The 20,869-nt window shown below is 36.7% G+C and overlaps 1 protein-coding gene across 1 annotated transcript in view; it reads left to right on the plus strand.

Annotated features, from left to right (window-relative positions):
• Positions 1–668: 668 nt before the first annotated feature.
• LOC123250118 (sodium-coupled monocarboxylate transporter 1-like) overlaps positions 669–20,869 on the plus strand; it is a 190,429-nt gene continuing 170,228 nt past the window's right edge. The window contains exon 1 of the mRNA XM_044679154.1: positions 669–1,037. Within this exon, the coding sequence (XP_044535089.1) occupies positions 669–1,037 (369 nt within the window). The remainder of the gene's footprint in view (positions 1,038–20,869) is intronic.

The raw sequence follows: 20,869 nt of genomic DNA on the forward strand, positions 1-20,869 counted from the left end.
ATCTAAGGAATAAATCAACTTATTCATTCATTCACTCATTCATTTATTGGTAAGGAGCCCTCTGGCAATCTGGTGAAATCTCAGGATCCCTTCTGAGTTGTTTGAAATGAATAAAATAAAATGTGCTTAGCTTTTTACATTTGTTATCTCATTTAGAACATGCAAACACCATTCTGAGCAGTATTTCTCTTTGGTTCTTATGATAATCATAGGAAGGAAGGAAGAAGGAAGGAAAGATAAAAAGAGAAGGAAAAAAGGAATGAATGAATGAATGAATGATTAATGGTCTTCTATGTTTCAGGTACTGTGTTTGGTAAGTGTTTTGCAAGTTTGTCCTCATTTGATCCTTACAGTAACTAGGGGTGGTAGGTGCTGTTATCATCCCCACTAGATGAAAATCATCCATACAGAAGGAATGATTGACCCAGGGCACAAAACTACTAGATGACTGAGGTAGATAGGATAGAAATTCAAGGTCTTTCCAGACTTCAATTGCCAATGCCAGCAAGCTTGCAGGATTACCAAGGCAACCAATTATGTTGAAATAGAGGCAGGAGAGATCACTAGTAAGGTTTCTCTGGGCGGGATCCTAGAATGTGGAGTCCTCCCCCTAGGGTGGCTGGGGACCCAGGGGGAGTGCCTGCAATCCCTTTCCACCAACCACAGCCATGGATTTGAGATCGGATACAATGGCTTTAAACATATATGACTACTTTGTGTTTGGAGCCATGCTGTCAATCTCGGCTCTCATAGGCATCTACTATTCTCTGACTGAGAGCCACGACTCGGACTCAGACTTCCTTATGGGTGGGCGCCAGATGCCTGGGCATACCGTGTCACTGTCCCTCTTGGCCAGTTTCCTTTCTGCCCTCACCGTACTGGGCATGCCCGTTGAGGTGTACTACTATGGCTCCATATACCTATACGATATTCTGACCTTCACCATAGTCGTCGCCATCACAGGGGAGGTCTACCTGCCTATCTTCTACCGGCTCAAGATCACCAGCACCTATGAGGTGGACAGGGTGGAATGGGTGGTAATTTAGCCTAGAAATTGGGCACTTGAGGGGAGAGGGCATGAGATTTTTAAAGGCCAAAATAGAAAGTGATCTAGCATGGAAGTATCTATTGTGTATTGAGCACATGAGGCATCTAAGATACAAAGAAAGGACAAAAATAAATCATCTACTTTGAAGCACTGATTATGTGCCAGGTCCCCAGCTAAGGTTGGGAATGGAATAACAAGACACAAAGAAAGGCTAAAAAAAATTAGGCTTCCTCTAAGACCCATCTAAAATCTCCCTTTTTGCAAGAAATCTTTCTTGATGCTCAATGCTAGGGCCTTTTATCTTATGTCCTCCTTGGTTTACAGTTGTATGTTGTCTCTCCTATTGGACTGGGAGCTACTTGAGGGCAGGGGCTGTCTTTTGGCTTTCTTTGTATACTCTTAGCACTGTGCCTGGCACATATAGGTACTTGATAAATACTTATGGACTTTTTAAAAATAAGGTTAACATTTTTTCCCAGATTACATCAGTGCAATTTTAATAGTTTCTGACATTGTGCAATCCATGTGCTCTCCTTCCTTCCAAACCCTCCCCCTCCCCCTAGGTGGTAGGCAATATGATATAGGTTGTACATGTGTTTTTATACAATACATATTTATATGTTTGTTATGATGTGAAAGAAAACATACGGCTTACACTAGAGATAAATTAATGGAGGAAATGAAGAATGCATGCTTACATCTGCAACTCAGATTTTTGTAAGTTCTTCCTACAATAGTGGATTCCCTTTTTCCTCATGATTCTGAGTTTTCCTGGATTCTTATATTGCTTTTAGTAATTGTCATTCACAGTTGCTCTTCATATTTTATTGCTATTACTGTATATGATGTTCTTCTGGTTTTATTAATTTAACTTTTCTTCAGTTCAAATAAGTGCAGGTTTGTTTGTTTGGTTTTTTTGCGATCATATTGTTCATCATTTCTTATGGCACAATAGTACTCCATCACAATCATATACTACCACCTTTTTTAGCCATTCCTCGAATGATGAACATCCCTTCTGTTTCTTGTTCTTTGCAAACACAAAAAGCCACTATAAATATTTTTGTTCAAGTAGACCTTTTTCCTCTATCTTTGATCTCTTCAGGATACAGAGCTGTAGGGGTATTTCTGGGTCAAAGAGTAAGCACAATTTGTTGGCTCTTTGGGCATGGTTCCAAATGCTCTTCAGAATGGTTGTGTCAGTTCATTGCTCCACCAACAGTATCTTAGTGTCCCAATTACTCCACATTCCCTCCAATATTTATCATTTTCTCTTTTTGTCACATTAGCCAATCTGATAGTAGATTCTGTTCCAGCCCTTTACCTTTACTCTGTGTCTATGTTAAATATACTTCTTGTAGACAGTTTATTGTGGGGTTCTGACTTTTAAATCCACTCTGCTATCCTCTTCTGTTTTGTGGGTGAGTTCATCCTATTCAAATTCATAGCTGTGATTGTTATGTGTTTTCCTCTATCTTATTTCTCCACTGTTTATTCTTCTCTTGTTCTCTTTTTAGTCTATCTCTTTTCACAAATATTTTCCTTTCTGACTGCCACCTTCCAGAGTTGACCCTTTCTTCTTTTTATCCATCCCTTTGCTTATTTGCCCCTCTTCTTCCTACTTCCATATATACTTAAGTAGGTTTCTATAGCTAATAGCATGTAGATGCTATTCTCACTTCAGGTCAACTATTATGATAGAAATGTTCAAGCATTATCTGCCACCACTCCCATATTCCCTTCCCTGCCACTATATTGATTCTTACATGCCTCAGCTTCTCTCTTACTCTTTTCCCAGTGTATTCCTCTTTTTTATACCTTGATTTTTTTAATATTATCCCATCATATTCAATGTACTCCCTGCTCTCTGCCTATGAATGCTCCTATTCCGGGCCCTAATAGTGATAAAGATCTTAAGTGTCTCTCATACCTTAACTATCCCAAGTAATTTAGGTACCTTAAGTACTTTTATATTATCATAGTTAACCTATATATTTTAGTAGTTACCTTATATAATAATGTAATCAGTTTAACTTCATTGTTTCCCTTGATTACCTTACCTGAAGTACCTTGTATATCTCATGTGTAGAAATGTCAATGAATATGATCAATTTAACTGGACTAAATCCCTTTAGGTTTTTTTTCATATTTACCTGTTTTGTTTCCCTTGAGTTTTAAATTTGATGATTGAATTATATCTTCAGCTCTGGTTGTTTTGTAAGGAATTTTTTGTAAGGAAGTGCTCTTTTCCATTAAACGTATACTTCGTCCCATAGAGTATTATGTTCAGTTTCACTGGGAAGGTGATTCTTTTTTGTAGTCCTAGATTCATTGTCTTGTGGAATATAGTCTATACATTTTAGTCTTTTATGGTAGATGCTTCTAGGTCCTTCGTAATCCTTAGTGAGGTTCCATGATATTTGAATTTTTTTTTGCTTCTTGTAATAATTTCTCCACCTAGGAGTTTTGGAATTTGACTATAATAGTCCTTGGATTTTAAAATTTCAGATTACTCTCAGGTGGTGATCAATAGTTTCTTTCAATTTCTATTTTCCCCATTTGTTCAAAAATACCAGGGATGTGGTACTTACAGGATAATTTCTTGAGATATGATGTCCAGGATCTTATTTTGATCATGGATTTTGGGCACTTTGATTAATCTTAAATGATCTCTCCTGGACCTATTTTCCAGGTCAGTTGTTTTTCCAGTGAGATATTTTAGATTTTCTTCTATTTTTTCATTCATTTCAACTTGTTTTATTGTTTCCTGTTTCCTTCTGGAGTCACTAGGTTCCATTTGTCCAATTCTAATCTTTATGGGGCAATTTCCTCCATTGAGGCTTTGAATTTCCTTTTTTAGTTATTTTATTGTTCGAAGTATAGTATTTACTTTTTTAGGGAGTCGTTTCCTTCAGAGTTTTTGCTTTAAGCTGTTGGCTTTCTCTGTCATTTTCTTTTCTATTTTTCTTCTAGATCTCCTATTATTTGTTTTTTGACATTTTGGAGTTCTTCCAAGAATTTATTTTGTGCCTAACATCCTTTCACATTTACCTGTGAGGGCTCATACATTTCTATTTTGGCATTTCTAGCTGAGCAAACATTTTGGTTTTCCATTTAGCTTTTCAAGGTCAAGCCTTTTCTTTATATTTTACTCATTTTGGGAAACCTTTTTCATGATTTTGCCTATATGTTGATGCTAAGATCCACTTCTGGGGTGGAAGCAGTACTACCCTTGGATTCCATTGAACACCTAATGAAATGGATTTAGCTAGATTCCACTCTTCATCTGAGGTTGCAAATGCCCTTGATTGATAATTTTTGACTGATTTCCCTACTAGTGCCCTTTGGGGGAAGCATGGGAACAGTGCAGAATTCTTTATTTTATTTTATTTTTTATTTTTAAACCCTTAACTTCTGTGTATTGGCTCATAGGTGGAAGAGTGGTAAGGGTGGGCAATGGGGGTCAAGTGACTTACCCAGGGTCACACAGCTGGGAAGTGTCTGAGGATGGATTTGAACCTAGGACCTCCTGTCTTTAGGCCTGACTCTCAATCTACTGAGCTACCCAGCTGCCCCAACAGTGCAGAATTCTTGAGATTTCATCAATGAAAGGAGCCCAGGTGATGATGAAACTCCTTGTGACTAGGCATATCTGAGGCTATTCTGTGACTTGTAATCTAAGGATGATTCCTAGGGTCACTGAAAGGTAAAGTGACTTATAGCCTATCTATGGTCTGTGACTTAAACCTTGGTCTTCCTGCCTCTCTAGTCTTAGATTATTCCCTAGAAACACCAGGAGACTTGCTCAGTATTACTTAGGCAGTGGATGCAAATCTTAGACTTTCTGGCTACCAGACTTGCCAAGGCTGCCACTATTGGTTTAATTCTATAGGAATTACCTAGTGACCTGGAAGATGGATTAAGCAGCCAGTGGTCTTGGCCCCTGGTCATCTTTATTGTAGCACTCATTGGCCCTCTGGAGCTAATTCTTTGTAGGTATGAAATATATTTTATTAAATCTCTTTTCTCCCAAGAGGCATAAAAAACAAGAAAAGAATGGAGATTGGAGAACAGGAAATATAGTTCAGTGTCTATTTCAGGCCTCATACTAGCTATTCAATTAAAATAAAAGTTAAATGGGTACTTTTCAATCTGACTAATGGGGATTCAACTCAAGAGACTAATGAGACCAGAGTGAGGTGAAGTAGCAAAGAATTATTGGAGGAAAGGAAGGGGCAAGGTGGTGATACTAGTGCCAGTAGAGGTGGCAGTGGACTGCCAAAGGAGAGAGGAGGAAGGAAAGGAAAGAGTGAGGAAGGGAAAGACCAATGTCAGTAAAGATTGTTGCCAAATCTCTACCTGAGTGGGGAAAAGTGAAATAATCTTACAGGTTTGGAGGAATAAGGTGTTGTCATGAATGAGGTAACTTCTAGTTGCCTCTACTGGTTACATCTGGGCAAGGTGAGCTACTTAGATTAAGATCTTTGGATATCACTGAGAGGGAGCAAGGAGCCCCAGTTCTGGGGGGTGAGGGGCTATTTTCCTGGTCGATGCTCAGCCATGCAAGGAGGTACACATACAGTCTGAGGAATGGGAACTTCTGTTGTTTGGCCAGGCAGGTGTTGGGGTTGGCAGGTGTTGGGGGTGCTGTTAGTTCCTGTAGGGATTGAGGAAGGGGAGGTTTTGGTCCCATGGCTTTTCAGTACTATGATTCAAGCCTGGAGATTAAAAGGTTAAATGAAAAACCAGTCTGCTCTCAAGGGCTTTATTTTTTTTCTTGAGAGAGAAGGACTCAAGTTAGGAAACTGTTCCAAGAGTACAAAAGAGATGTAGTGAATGTAGACGTAGTAGTGGGGTTTAGGAATACAGGTTACAAGGATGCCTTTGAGGTTTTTTTCCCCAAACCTTGGGATGGGTTTTCCCTAAAGTCTTAGTTTAAGTGTATTAAGTTTTTACCATGGTTAGATGATTCATATTCATTTCCTCCCCTCCTTCCTCCCTCCCTCCATAGCAAACGAGCAATTCAAATGGATTTTACATGTATCATTGATCAATCTATTTCTATATTATTAATATTTGAAGTTGAGTGATCATTTAGAGTCTACATCCCCAATCATATCCCCATTGAGCTATGTGATCAAGGAAATGTTTTTCTTCTGTGTTTCTACTCCCTCAGTTCTTTCTTTGGATGTGGATAGCATTCTTTCTCATAAGCCTCTCAAAATCTGTATCATTGCATTGCCAAGAAGTGGTATGGCTGGATCAAAGGGCAGGCAGGCAGTCATTTAAAGACCTTTGGGCATAATTTGAAATTGCCTTCCACAATGGTTGTATCAATTCACAACTTGACCAGCAATGCATTAGTGTCCAAATTTTGCCACATCCTCTCCAATCTGCTCGGTTATTCTTTTTTTAAATTAAGTTTATTCTTTTTTAAAAAAACCTCACCTTCTGCCTTAGAATCAATACTATGTATTGGTTCTAAGGAGGAAGAGAGGTAAAGGCTAGGTAATGGGGAATTAAGTGACTTGCCCAGGGTTACACAGCTAAGAAGTGTCTGAGGACAGATTTGAACCTAGAATCTCCCATCTCTAGGACTGGCTCTCAATCCACTGAACTACCCAGCTGCCCCTTTAAGTTCTTCTGAACAAGTTCTCCCAAGTTTATAGAATTCCTCAGCACTCCATCACTTGCAAGGTTAAGATACAAACTCCTGAGTAATTGCACTTAAGATTTTGCTTTACTTTATTTTTACATTGCTCTTTGACATGTATCTGACATTCTTCCAAGTTGGCTCCAGTGTAAGAGAATTCCTCCATGGTCTCCTGTCCATGTATTGGAATCCCTTTTAATTTCTGCCTTTTAAATCTTATTAATGCTTAGCCCAAATGGCACCATTTAAAATGTTTAATTTTCAATTTCAAATTCTTTTCCTCCACTATTTCAGTCATTGAGAAGGCAAGAAATAAAAAAAAAATCTTTTACAAACACCAAGTCATGTATACATATTTGCATATTAGTCATGTTGAAAAAAGCTAAGGTAAATAAAGTAAAAAAATGCTTAAATCAGTATTCATGGACCATCAATTGTCCCTGTAGGTGAATAGCATTTTAAAAGCACTTATCATTTGGAAATATTGTGTATCATTGAATTGATGAGTACCTAAGTCATAGTTTCTTGGTATAGTATTGTTGTTATTATATTCAATATTTTTGTTCTGCTCACTTTGCATCACTTCATGTTAGCTCTCCAAAGTTTTTCTGAAACCATCCATTTCCTCATTTTTCCCAACAAAATAATATTCCATCACATTTAGCAACTACTTAGACATTCAGCCATGAAACCTTCTGGATTCTTCTGTCCTGCAGAAAACTATCCTCAGATTTGTCTGGAACACTTTTTGACTATATCTTGTTTCCATTGTACTACTTTATGTCATGATTGTATACATATGCATTTTGTATTACCCTACTTGAGGTATTGGATATATTGGGGTTTTTGTTTGTTTTTTAGGTGGCAGGAAAAGTGTCCCTTAAACATTTTTATTTTATTAATAATTTTTTTGCCATGGTTACATGATGCATACTCTTTTCCTCCCCTCCTCTAAATCCCCCTCCCATAGCCAATGCGCAATTTCACTGAGTTTTACATGTGTAACTGATCAAGACCTATTTCCATATTATTGATATTTGTATTAGGGTGATCATTTAGAGTCTTCATCCCAAATCGTATCCCCAGCAACCAATGTGATCAAGGAGTTGTTTTTCTTCTGTGTTTCTACTCCTACAGTTCTTTCTCTGGATGTGGATAAAGTTCTTTCTCATAAGTTCCTCAGAATTGTCCTGAATCATTGCATTGCAGCTAGTAGAGAAGTCCATTACAGTTGATTGTGCCGCAGTGTATCAATCACTGTGTATGAGGTTCTCCTGGTTCTGCTCCTTTCACTCTGCAACAGTTCCTGGAGATCGTTCCAGTTCACAAGGAATTCCTCCAGTTCATTATTCCTTTGAACAGAATAATATTCCATCACCAATAGATACCAAAACTTGTTCAGCCATTTCCCAATTGAAGGGCATCCCCTCATTTTCCAATTTTTTGTCACCACGAAGAGCGTGGCTATAAATATTTTTGTACAAGTCTTTTTCCTTATGATCTCTTTGGGATATAAAAACTCAGCAGTGGTATGGCTGGATCAAAAGGCAGCCATACTCTTTTAAAGCCCTTTGGATTTAGTTCCCAATGGCAATAAAGAATAGTTGGATCAATTCACAACTTCACCAGCAATGCATTAATGTCCCTATTTTGCCACATCCCCTCCAACATTCACCACTTTCCTTTGCTGTCATGTTAGCTATTCTGCTAGGTGTGATGTGGTAACTCAGAGTTGTTTTGATTTGCATTTCTCTAATTATAGGAGATTTAGAACACTTTTCATATGTTTTTTGATCGTTTTGGTTTCTTTATGTGAAAATTGCCTATTCATGTCCCTTGCCCATTTATGAATTGAGGAATAACTTGAATTTTTGTAGAATTGATTTAGCTACTTATATATTTGAGTAATTAGACCTTTGTCAGAGTTTTTTATTATAAATATTATTTCCCAATTTGTTCCTTCCCTTCTAATTTTGGTTGCATTGGTTTTGTATGTACAAAACCTTTTTAATTTAATGTAATCAAATTGTTTGTTTTACATTTTGTAATTTTTTCTAACTCTTGCTTGGTTTTAAAATCTTTCCTTTCCCCATGATCTGACAAGTATACTATTCTGTGCTCACCTAATTTACTTAGTTTCCTTCCTTATATTCAGGTCATTCACCCATTCTGAATTTATCTTGGTATAGGGTATGAGATATTGATCTAGATGCAATCTCTCCCATACTGTTTTCCAATTTTCCCAGCAGTTTTTGTCTAATAGTGGGTTTTTGTCCCCAAAGCTAGGCTCTTTTTGTTTATCATACAATGTCTTGCTGAGGTTGCTTATACTAAGTCTATTCCACTGATACTCCCTTCTGTCTCTTCACCAGTACCATATTGTTTTGATGACCACTGCTCTATAATACAGTTTAAGATTTGGTAGTGCTAGGCTACCTTCCTTCACAATTTTTTTTTTCATTATTTCCCTTGACATTCTTGATCTTTTGTTCTTCCAAATGAACTTTGTTATAGTTTTTTATAATTCTGTGAAAAAGTTTCTTGGTTGTTTGATAGTTATGGCACTAAATAAGTAAATTAATTTGGCTATTATGTTAGCTCATATTACCCATGAACAATCAATGTTTTTCCAATTGTTTATAGATCAAACTTTAATTACGTGTAGAGTGTTTTGTAGTTGTGTTCATATAATTCCTGTGTTTGTCTTGGCAGATAGATTCCTAAGTATTTTATGTCTTCTAGGGTGATTTTAAATGGAATTTCTCTGTTTAACTCTTACTGCTAAAGTGGGTTAGAAATATATAGAAATGCTGATGATTTATGTGGGTTTATTTTGTATCCTGCAATTTTGCTAAAGTTGTTGATTATTTCTAATAGCTTCTTAGTTGATTCTCTAGGATTCTTTAAGTAGACCATCATATCATTTGCAAAGAATGATAGCTTGATCTCCTCATTGCCTATTTTAATACCTTCAATTTCTTTTTTTCTCTAATTGCTACTGCTAGTGTTTCTAGTATAATGTTAAATAATAGAGGTGATAATGGGCATCCTTATTTCACTCCTGATATTGGGAAGGCTTCTAATTTATCCCCATTGCATATGATACTTGCTGATGGTTTTAAATATATACTGCTTATTATTTTTAGGGAAGGTACTTTTATTCATATAGTTTATAGTGTTTTCAATAGGAATGAGTGTTGTATTTTGTCAAGGGCTTTTTCTGTATCTATTGAGATAATCATGTGATTTTTATTGGTTTGCTTGTTGACATAATCAATTATGTGGATGGTTTTCCTAATATTGAACCATCCTTGCATTCCTGGTATAAATCCCATTTAATTATAATGAATAACCCTCATGATTACTTGATGGAGTCTTTTTGCTAGTATTCTATCTAAGATTTTAGCATTTATGTTTATTAAGGAGATTGGTGTGTAGTTTTCTTTGTTTTTGATTTGCTTGGCTTTGGAATCAGTACCATATTTGTGTCATAAAAGGAATTTGGTAGAACTCATTCTTTGCTTACTTTGTCAAATAGCTTGTGTAGTACTAGGATTAGTTGTTCTTTAAATGTTTGATAGAATTCACTTATGAATCCATCTGGCCCTACGGATTTTTTCTTAGTGATTTCTGGATGACTTGTTCAATTTTTTTCCTGATATTGGATTATTTAAGTATTCTATTTTCTTTTCTGTTAATCTAGGCAATTTATATTTTTGTAAATATTCATCCATATTACCAAGTTTGTCATATTTATTGCCATATAATTGGCAAAAATAGTTTTTATAGATTGCCTGTATTCTTCATTAGAAGTGAGGTCTCCCTTTTAATCTTTGGTATTTTTAATTTGGTTTTCTTCTTTCCTTTTTTCATTAGATTAACCAGTACTTTGTCTATTTTATTTGTTTTTTCAAAGTACCAGCTTCTAGCCTTATGTATTCAATAGTTCCTTCACTTTTGATTTTATTAATTTCTCCTTTAATTTTTAGGATTTCTAATTTAGTTGTCATTTGGCGATTTTTAATTTTTTCACTTTCTAGTTTTTTTAAATTTGCATGCCCAGTTCATTGACCTCTGCCCTCCCTAATTTGTTAATATATGCACTCAAGGATATAAATTTCCCCCTGAGTACTACTTTGCCTGCATCCCATAAATTTTGATAGGATGTCTCATCATTGTCATTCTCTTCAAAAATTATTAATTATTTCTATGATTTTTTTCTTTAATTAACTGATTTTGGAGAATCATATTATTTAATTTCCAATTAATTTTTGATTTGCCTTCCCATGTACCGTTACTAATTAAAATTTTTTTTGCATTATGATCTGAAAAGTTTGCACTTATGATTTCTGCTCTTTTGCTCCTGTTTGCCATGTTTTTTAATGCCCTAGTACATGGTCAATATTTGGTAATGTACCATGTGCTACTAAAAAGAAAGTGTATTTGTTTTTTTCCTTATTTATTTTTCTCTACATATCTATTAACTTTAATTTTTCTAAGATTTCCTTGACATCTTTTACCTCTTTCTTATTTATTTTTGATTTGATTTATCTAGATCTGATAGAGGAAGGTTCAGGACTCCCACTACTATCATTTTACTATCTATTTCCTCCTTATGTTCCACTAGTTTCTTCTTTAGAAAATTGGATGCCATACCATTTGGCACATACATATTGAGTGCTGATATTTCCTCATTGTCTATACTGCGTTTTATCAGGATTTAATTACCTTCCCCATCTCTTTTAATCAGACCTATTTTTGCTTTGGCTATGTCAGATATCATGATTGCCACTCTTGAGCCTTCTTTTTCTCAATTGATGCCCAGTAGATTTTTCTCCCGCTTTTTACCTTGACCCTGTGTGTTTCTTGTAGACAATTTATGGTAGGATTTTGGTTTCTAATCCACTCTGCTATATGGTTCCATTTTATGGGTGAGTTCACCCTATTCACATTCAAAGTTATGATTACCACTTGAGTATTCCCCAACATTTTGATTTCCTTTCTTCTTTTGCTATTTACTTCTACACCAGTGGTTTGCTTTTAGTCTTCCTAATCCCCACTCTTATATTATTTCCCTTTGAACCCCCTCCTTTCTTATTCCACTCTTAGTTTTTAGGGACTATTAAATTCCCTCCCCCTTTCTTTCCCTCCATTTTTGTACTCCCTTTTCCACTCTCCACTTTGGTTTTTCCCTCTCAACTTTCCTGTAGAGATGAGATAGATTTCGATACCCCAATGGATCTAGATGCTATTGATTCTCAGAAGCAATTCTACTGAGAATAAGGTTTGAGTATTCTCTATTAGCATTCTCTTCCTCTCTTATAATAGTATTCTTCCCCTCCACATCCCATGTGCCTCTTTGTGTGGTATGGATTATCCTATTTTTCTTATTCCTTCAAGTTTCTCTTGATGCCATCTTCTATTCCCCCCTTTTCTTTTTTTGCATATCATCTTAAACCACTTAGAACCCCAACCTCTACCTATGAATAATTCTTCTAACTACTATAATAATGAATAGAATTTTTGAGAGTTACAAATAACATTTTTCCATTTAGGAATATAAACAATTTGACTTCATTGAAGCCCTTAAAATTTTTTCCCCTCTCTTATTTACCTTTTTATATTTCTCTTGCTTTTTTTATTTGAATATCAAAATTTCCATTTAGCTCTGGTATTTTCTTTACAAATATTTTGAAATCTTCTATTTTGTTGAATGCCCATACTTTTTTTTTCTTAAACCCTTAACTTCTGTGTACTGGCTCCTATATGGAAGAGTGGTGAGAGTGGGCAATGGGGGTCAAGTGACTTGCCCAGGGTCACACAGTTGAGAAGTGTCTGAGGCTGGCCCATACTTTTCCCTTGAAGTATGTAGTCAATTTTGATGGGTGGGTGATCTTTGTAGACCCAATTCTCTTGCCTTTCTGAATATCATATTCTAAGCCTTGAGGTCCTTTAGTGTGGAGGCTTCCAGATCCTGTGTAATCCTGATTGGTATGCCTTGATATCTGAATTGTCTCTTTCTGGCTTTTTGTAATATTTCCTCCTTAGCTTGGAAGCTTTTGAATTTGGCAATTTCATTCCTGAGGGTAGTCTTTTGAAGATTTAATGTAGAGGGTGATCTATGAATTCTTTCAATGTCTATTTTGCCCTCTCATTGAACATCAGGGCAGTTTTCTGGGATAATTTTTTATAGTATGTTGTCAAGGTTTCTGTTTATTTTTAAGTTTTTAGGTAGAACAATTATTCTCAAATTGTCTCTTATAGACCACTTTTTTTTTAAAACCCTTGTACTTCGGTGTATTGTCTCATAGGTGGAAGAGTGGTAAGGGTGGGCAATGGGGGTCAAGTGACTTGCCCAGGGTCACACAGCTGGAAGTGGCTGAGGCCAGGTTTGAACCTAGGACCTCCTGTCTCTAGGCCTGACTCTCACTCCACTGAGCTACCCAGCTGCCCCATTATAGACCAGTTTTGCAGGTCATCATTTTATCAGTGAAATATTTTATGTTTCCTTCTATTTTGTCATTCTTTGACTTTGCCTTATTTATTTTTGCTGTCTTGTGAGATCATATAGCTTCTACTTGCCCAATTCTAGTCTTTAAGGACTGATTTTCAGCTTTGATTTTCCTTTTTGTTTTGGTCTATCCAGTTTTCTTGGCCTCCAGCAGATCATTTCTGGTCTTCAATTTGCTTGTCATTTCATTTGATTTCTGTGCTTCTTTTTCCAAATGGGAGATTGTGTCTTTTAAACTGCTATTTTCTTTTTGAACTATTTCCCACTTTTCTTGCCAAATTTCTTCTATCTTTCTCATAATGTCAAATATGAACTCCTCAAGAGTTTGTGAGCAATTTCAAATTTTTTTTTGGAAGATTTGGATGTGTTTACTTTTTTGTCATCTTCTGCTGTCTCCTCTTTTGTCTGGAGTTTTTCTGCATAAAAATTATCTAGGATTAAAGTTTTCTTCTTTTTTTTTGTGGTTGTTGATTGTACCTTGGGCATTGTTGGCCATTGCCTTGTTCCTTCCTGGTTAGAAGTCTGAGTGAGGAAGGTGGGCGATCTTTGTATTGAGCTACAAAGAGGTTGAAGCTATTTTTTGAGTCTCTGTGGTGGCGAATGCTTGTGCAACCTTGAACTGCCTCTGCATCCAAGCTCCATGTTCCTCAGCTTCCTGGGGTCCCAAGTCTTGCTTCTTTTAGGGGTAAGTCTGTGATGTCCTCTGCCAGCCCCTGAAAACCTATAGATTGCCTCATAGAGGTCTGAGTGTGGAGGGTAGGGACATCTTTGTACTGAGCTCTGGAGAGGTTTTCACACTGAGGCTATTTTTTGATTGTCCACAGCAGTGTCTGTAGTGTGCAACCCTGCACTGTCTCTTCACCCAAGCTCCATGTTCCTCAGGCTCCTGGGCACCCAAGTGTCTCTGCTCTTTAGGGGAAGTCTGTGGTGTCCTCAGCCTATCCCTGAGAACCTAGAGATTTCCCTGCAGACATCTGAGTGAGGAGGTCAGGCAAGACTCTGTATTGAGTTTTGGAGAGTTTTTTGCCCTGAGGCTATTTTTTGATTCTTCACAGTGGTGTCATCTGCTATGTGTTTTCCCTCTCTGCTCTATTTCTGCACCCAAGATCCATGTTCTTAAGCCTCTTGGGGTTCCAAGTCTTGCTGCTATTAGGGGTAAGTCTGTGGTGTCCTCAGTCAGCCCCCCCCTGAGAATTTAGAGGTTTCCCCGTGCTTGCTCCGACTCTGGCGCCACAGTTGGAGTGGGGGAGAGGTGATGAGTTTGCCCTTTGGTGGGAGTAATTTTCCCCCTTTTAGCATGGAAATGCCCAAACTTTGCCTACCTTTGTTACTTTGCCCTACAGTGGAGCCCCTTTGGTTATCTGATTTTGCTTTTGTCCTTTTGAGGCACTTTATATCAGTTGGTGGAGAGGAGAGGAAGAACCTTGCTTTTACTCTGGGGTCATCTTAACCCAGAAGTCCATTGTGTTTTTAAAATTTTTTTGTATGCCCAGACCCTAGCAACATGGTAGGTAATTGAGAAATTAGTCTAAGTCATATCTATTGGAAAATGATTTCCCTAGACTTATTACTATTCTATTCAGTTCAAATAACTCCACTTTAATTCAAAATACACTTGTTAAGTGCCCAATATGTGTCAAGAACTAATTGTTGATACACAGTTTTGACCATAAAATCTCAGAGTTAACAAAGTTCTAATTGGATTTGTACTTTACCATGAATCCTTTTAGTAATTCTTCTAGCCAGTTTGGATAATTCTGATTGTTAGATAGTATTTCTTAACATTAAACCAAAATACGTTTCTCTGTAACTCACAATCAATTGCTTCATGTTCAATCCTTTGAATCCAAGTAGAACAAATCTATTCTTTCATTTGTCGGGGTGTTGGACACTTGAAGATATTTACCATATCTTTTTTCAGGTCCTTCTATCCTAGGCTAAATATCTCCAGTTTGTTCATGTTATAACGTGTTGTTCTTGTAAGGAAACTGATGCATAAATAACCAGAAATACAAAATAACATATGAGAATAAAGTCAAGATGGCAGAGTGAGAGTCAACATTTTTTCCTAACTCATATGGGCTTTACAACAATTTAGAAAACATGTCAGAGTGAAATCTGATCAGGAAAGCCAAGTAAACGCCACAAGGAGTAATTTTTCCAACCCAGGGTCAGCTCATGAAAAGGGCCAAAGAAGTCTGTAAATACTGGAGTAAGGGATGGCCCATAGCACATCTGCAGGAAAATTCTAATGTCTACACACAGTAAAGGAGGCTGAACACCAGGTCAGGAAGCACCATGTCAGAGAGAAGCCTTCGTGAACCCTTGAACTGGTGCTGGGAGCAGGAACCATCTGGAAACTCCATTATCCCTTACCCAGTTTGGGGTCAAAGATTCCAGGGCAGAGATTTAGTTATGTGGCCAAGAACCCAGGAGAAGAGTGGAGACTCAGTTCTTATTTTTAGCTCCAAATATAAAATAAGCTACAATGGGATAATTGGGCCAGGAGACTAAGACCTTTTGGGAATTCTGCAATACATTCACTTTGAGACTGCAGAACCTTCTAAACACTAAACTGACTGAGTCCAACAGCAATCTATGAAAATCCAACCACCCACAATCCAAAGACCCAAACCTAGGTCAAACTTTCAGGGCCTTGACTAGTAGAGCAACAAAGAAACTCACTTTGGGAGCACTGAAAGCTTGCAAGACCCCAAATTGAGCTGTTAAGACAGAAGAATGACATAAAAAGGCAGAATCTCAGGCCTGAAATTCCCCATTAAACCTGCAGAATTGAATAGAATCAAATAATAACATAAAGTCCAAAGTAAAAACAATATGGCTGAATGAAGTGGGAAACAAACAAAAAAAAACTTTTAAGAATTAAAAGCTATTATGGAATGACATGGAAGCCTGAGACATAAAGAAGAAGAGCAATGACATAAATATCTAAAAGCAAAACCTCAAAGATAAATGAATATTATATTCAAGCTCAACAAAGATTTCTAGAAAAGTTAGAGGAAAAATTTTAAAAAGGCAAATAAGCTGGCCTCTTCAACATTTCATATTGTTACACATTTTCTCTTCTTTATATTCTCTTCTTTGGTTTTTGGGACACCATCATACCCTGGTTTTCTCCCTATATTTAACAGCTCCTTATCAATCTCCTTTGTTGCATCTTCACCAAGATCACATCCTTTAACTATAAGTGCACCTTGCAATTCTGTCTTAGACCATCCTCTCTTCTTCCCTTTATTCTTTCATTTAATGATTTCATGATTTCCATGGAAGTAATTGACATCAGTATACCAATTATTATCATATTTATTTATCTTTCCCCAAAGTCTCTGTAGACTTCCAGGAATCTTAAATCTCCTACTGACTTTCAGACATTTCAAACTGATGTTCAGTGAAAATGAAATAAAATGTATCCAAAACAGACTCATTATCTCTCCCTCTAAATTCAATACCACTCTACATTGCCATTTGCTCTTGAGAATTCTACCACTCTTAGTCACTCAGGCTTGCCACCTGTGTATTTTTGTCCTTGACCTTTAACTCTCTTACTCCTCTTTGTTCAAATCTGTTTCTAATCCTGTCATTTTAGCTTTTGAACAATCATTCACATATGCCTTCTTCTCTCTTCTAACACTGCCCCTGTACCCTAGGTGCCTTAATCACCTCAAGTTTGAACTATTATAGATGTCTGCTGGGTAGTGTTTCTGCCACAAGTCTCCCGCCCAGGCCATGTTCCACTCAGTTTTCAAAATGATCTTCTTAAATTGCAAGTCTGATCATGTCATTCCCCCTACTCAATAAACTCCAGTGTCTCCCTCCCCTTCCTGCCCCATTTAAGAAACTCTGTGGCTCCCTATAACTTCCAGGACCCTTTTATTCAAAGTACTTCATAACTACCTCTCTCTCCCTTTCCCCAAATTATTCCTATTTAATATGATTTAGTGATAATGTTCTCCTTATTGTTCTACAAACAAGATACTTCATTCCAGTATTTTCATATTCAGTCTCTCATACCTAGAATGCTCTCCCTCTTTTCTGACACTTAACTTCCTTCAGTTCCCAGCTAAAATATCACCTTGTATAAGAGGCCTTTCCCTTCTAATCATTAACTCTTGTATCTTTCCTATATTGGTTATTTCCAATTTATCATAAATATATACACACACATATAGTTTGTGCATGTAAAGCATTTCCTCTCCCCCATTAAACTATGACTTTATTGAGAGCATGATCTTCATCTTGCCTTTCTATTTATTCCCAGCATTTAGCTCAGTGCCTCACACATAGTAAGTTTTAAACATAATATATATTTATTGACCATTGATTGACTGGTTACTTTTCTCTGGGCACTCTGAAATTTAAGAATGTTGTGTCCAGAACTAAATATAATACTGATTGATAAAATTGGTAAACAACACAGAGAGAAGCACAGATTCTGGGGATACTCTACTGACAACCTCCTACTTTATTAACATTGAACAAACAGCTACTCTGAATCTAATGATCCAATTACTTTTGAAACCAACTGAGTGTATCATCATTATCTAATCTATATTGCTTCATATTTTCCAGCAGAATACTAGTAGATAGTATTTTAAAAATGAGTGAAAACATAGGCAAGCCATATCTATAGTATTCTTCTAATCTCCAAGTTTACAAATCTTATTTTTTATTTTATTTTATTTTTTATTAATTTTTTTTTAAACCTTTACCTTCCATCTTGGAGTGGTAAGTGTAAGCAGTGAGGGTCAAATGACTTGCCCAGGGTCACACAGCTGGGAAGTGTCTGAGGTCAGATTTGAACCTAAGAACTCCCATCTCTAGGCCTGGCTCTCAATCCACTGAGCTACGCAGCTGTCCCAACAAATTTTATTTTTTTTTAAATAAAACATTTATTAATATTCATTTTTGACCTGTTTACATGCTTAATACACCTACTTTCCCCTTCACCCCCCCCCACCGCTCTTCCCCCACCCATGGCCGACCCACATTTCCACTGGTTGTAACTTGTGTCCTTGTTCAGGGCCTCTTTCCATATTGTTGTTAGTTGCATTGGTGTGGTAGTTTCTAGTCTACATCCCCAATCATGTCCGCCTCAGCCCATGCATTCAAGCATTTGTTTTTCTTCTATGTTTCCTCTCCTGCAGATCTTCCTCTGAATGTGGGCAGTGTCTTTACCATAAATCCTTCAGAGCTGACCTGGGTCATTGCAGTGCTGCTGGTACAGAAGTCCATTACATTTGATTTTACCACAGTGTATCAGTCTCTGTGTACAATGTTCTTCTGGCTCTGCTCCTTTTGCTCTGCATCACTTCCTGGAGGTCTCTCCAGTTCACCTGGAACTCCTCCAGTTTATTATTCCTTTGAGCTCAATAGTATTCCATCACCAGCATATACCACAATTTGTTCAGCCATTCCCCAACTGAAGGGCATCCCCTCATTTTCCAGTTTTTTGCCACCACAAAAAGAGCAGCTATAAATATTTTCATATAAGTCTCTTTATCTATGATCTCTTTGGAGTACAAACCCAGCAATGATATGGCTGGATCAAAGGGCAGGCATTCTTTTATAGCCCTTTGAGCATAATTCCAAATTGCCAGCCAGAATGGTTGGATCATTTCACAACTCCACCAGCAATGCATTAATGTCCCAATTTTGCCACATCCCTTCCAACATTCATTACTCTCCCCTGCTGTCATTTTAGCCAATCTGCTAGGTGTGAGGTGATACCTCAGAGTTGTTTTGATTTGCATTTCTCTAATTATTAGAGATTTAGAACACTTTCTCATTTGCTTATTGATACTTTTGATTTCTTTACCTGAAAATTGCCTATTCATGTCTCTTGCCCATTTTTCAATTGGGGAGTGGCTTGATTTTTTATACAATTGATTTAACTCCTTGTATATTTGAGTAATTCGACCTCTGTCAGAGTTTTTTTTTATAAAGATTTTTTCCCAATTTGTTGTTTCCCTTCTGATTTTGACTACATTGTTTTTGTTTGTACAAAAGCTTTTTAGCTTGATATAATCAAAACCATTTAATTTACATTTTGTAATTTTCTCTAACTCTTGCTTGGTTTTAAAATCTTTCCTTTCCCAGAGATCTGACAAGTATACTATTCTGTGTCCACTTAACTTATTTATAGTTTCCCTCTTTATATTCAAGTCATTCACCCATTCTGAATTTATCTTGGTGTAGGGTGTGAGATGTTGATCTAAACCTAATCTCTCCCATATTGTTTTCCAAATTTCCCAGCAGTTTTTGTCAAATAGTGGGTTCATGTCGCAAAAGTTGGGCTCTTTGGGTTTATCATACACTGTCTTGCTGACATCATTAACCCCGAGTCTATTCCACTGATCCTCCCTTCTATCTCTTAGCCAGTACCATATTGTTTTGATGACTGCTGCTTTATAGTACAGTTTAATATCCGGTACTACGAGGCCCCCTTCCTTCACATTTTTTTTCATTATTTCCCTTGATATTCTTGATCTTTTGTTATTCCAAATGAACTTTGTTATAGTTTTTCCTAATTCAGTAAAGAAGTTTTTGGTAATTTGATAGGTATGGCACTAAATAGGTAAATTAATTTGGGTAGAATGTTCATTTTTATTATGTTAGCTTATCCTACCCATGAACAATTAATGGCTTTCCAATTGTTGAGATTCAGTTTTATTTGTTTGGAAAGTGTTTTGTAGTTGTTTTCGTATAATAGCTCTGTTTGTTTTGGTAGATAGATTCCCAAGTATTTTATATTGTCGAGGGTGATTTTAAATGGTGTTTCTCTTTCTACCTCTTGCTGTTCTAATGTGTTGGAAATGTATAGAAATGCTGATGATTTATGTGCATTTATTTTGTATCCTGCCATTTTGCTAAAGTTGTTGATTATTTCTACTAGCTTCTTAGTTGATTCTCTAGGACTTTTTAAGTAGACTATCATATCATCTGCAAAGAGTGATTCCTTAGTCTCCTCATTGCCTATTTTGATACATTCAATTTCTTTTTCTTCTCTCATTGCTGCTGCTAGTGTTTCTAGTACTATGTTGAATAGTAGAGGTGATAATGGGCATCTTTGTTTCACTCCTGATCTTATTGGGAAGGCTTCTAAGTTATCCCCATTGCATATAATGCTTGTTGATGGTTTTAGGTATATACTGTTTATTATTTTTAGGAAAGGTCCTTCTATTCCTATACTTTTCAATGTTTTCAATAGGAATGGATGCTTTATTTTGTCAAAGACTTTTTCAGCATCTATTGAGATAATCATGTGATTTTTGTTTCTTAGATTTTTGATATGGTCAATTATGTGGATGGTTTTCCTAATGTTGAACCATCCTTGCATTCCTGGTATAAATCCCACCTGATCATGGTGGATGATCTTCTTAATTACTTGCTGGAGTCTCTTTGTTAGTATTCTATTTAAGATTTTTGCATCTATGTTCATTAGGGAGATTGGTCTATAGTTTTCTTTCTCTGTTTTTGGTCTACCTGGCTTTGGGATCAGTACCATATTTGTGTCATGAAAGGAATTTGGTAGGACTCCTTCTTTGCTTATCATATCAAATAATTTGTATAGTATTGGGATTAGTTGCTCTTTGAATGTCTGATAGAATTCACTTGTGAATCCATCAGGTCCTGGTGA

The sequence above is a fragment of the Gracilinanus agilis genome, chromosome 5, assembly GCF_016433145.1.
Source record: "Gracilinanus agilis isolate LMUSP501 chromosome 5, AgileGrace, whole genome shotgun sequence".
Lineage (NCBI taxonomy): Eukaryota > Metazoa > Chordata > Mammalia > Didelphimorphia > Didelphidae > Gracilinanus > Gracilinanus agilis.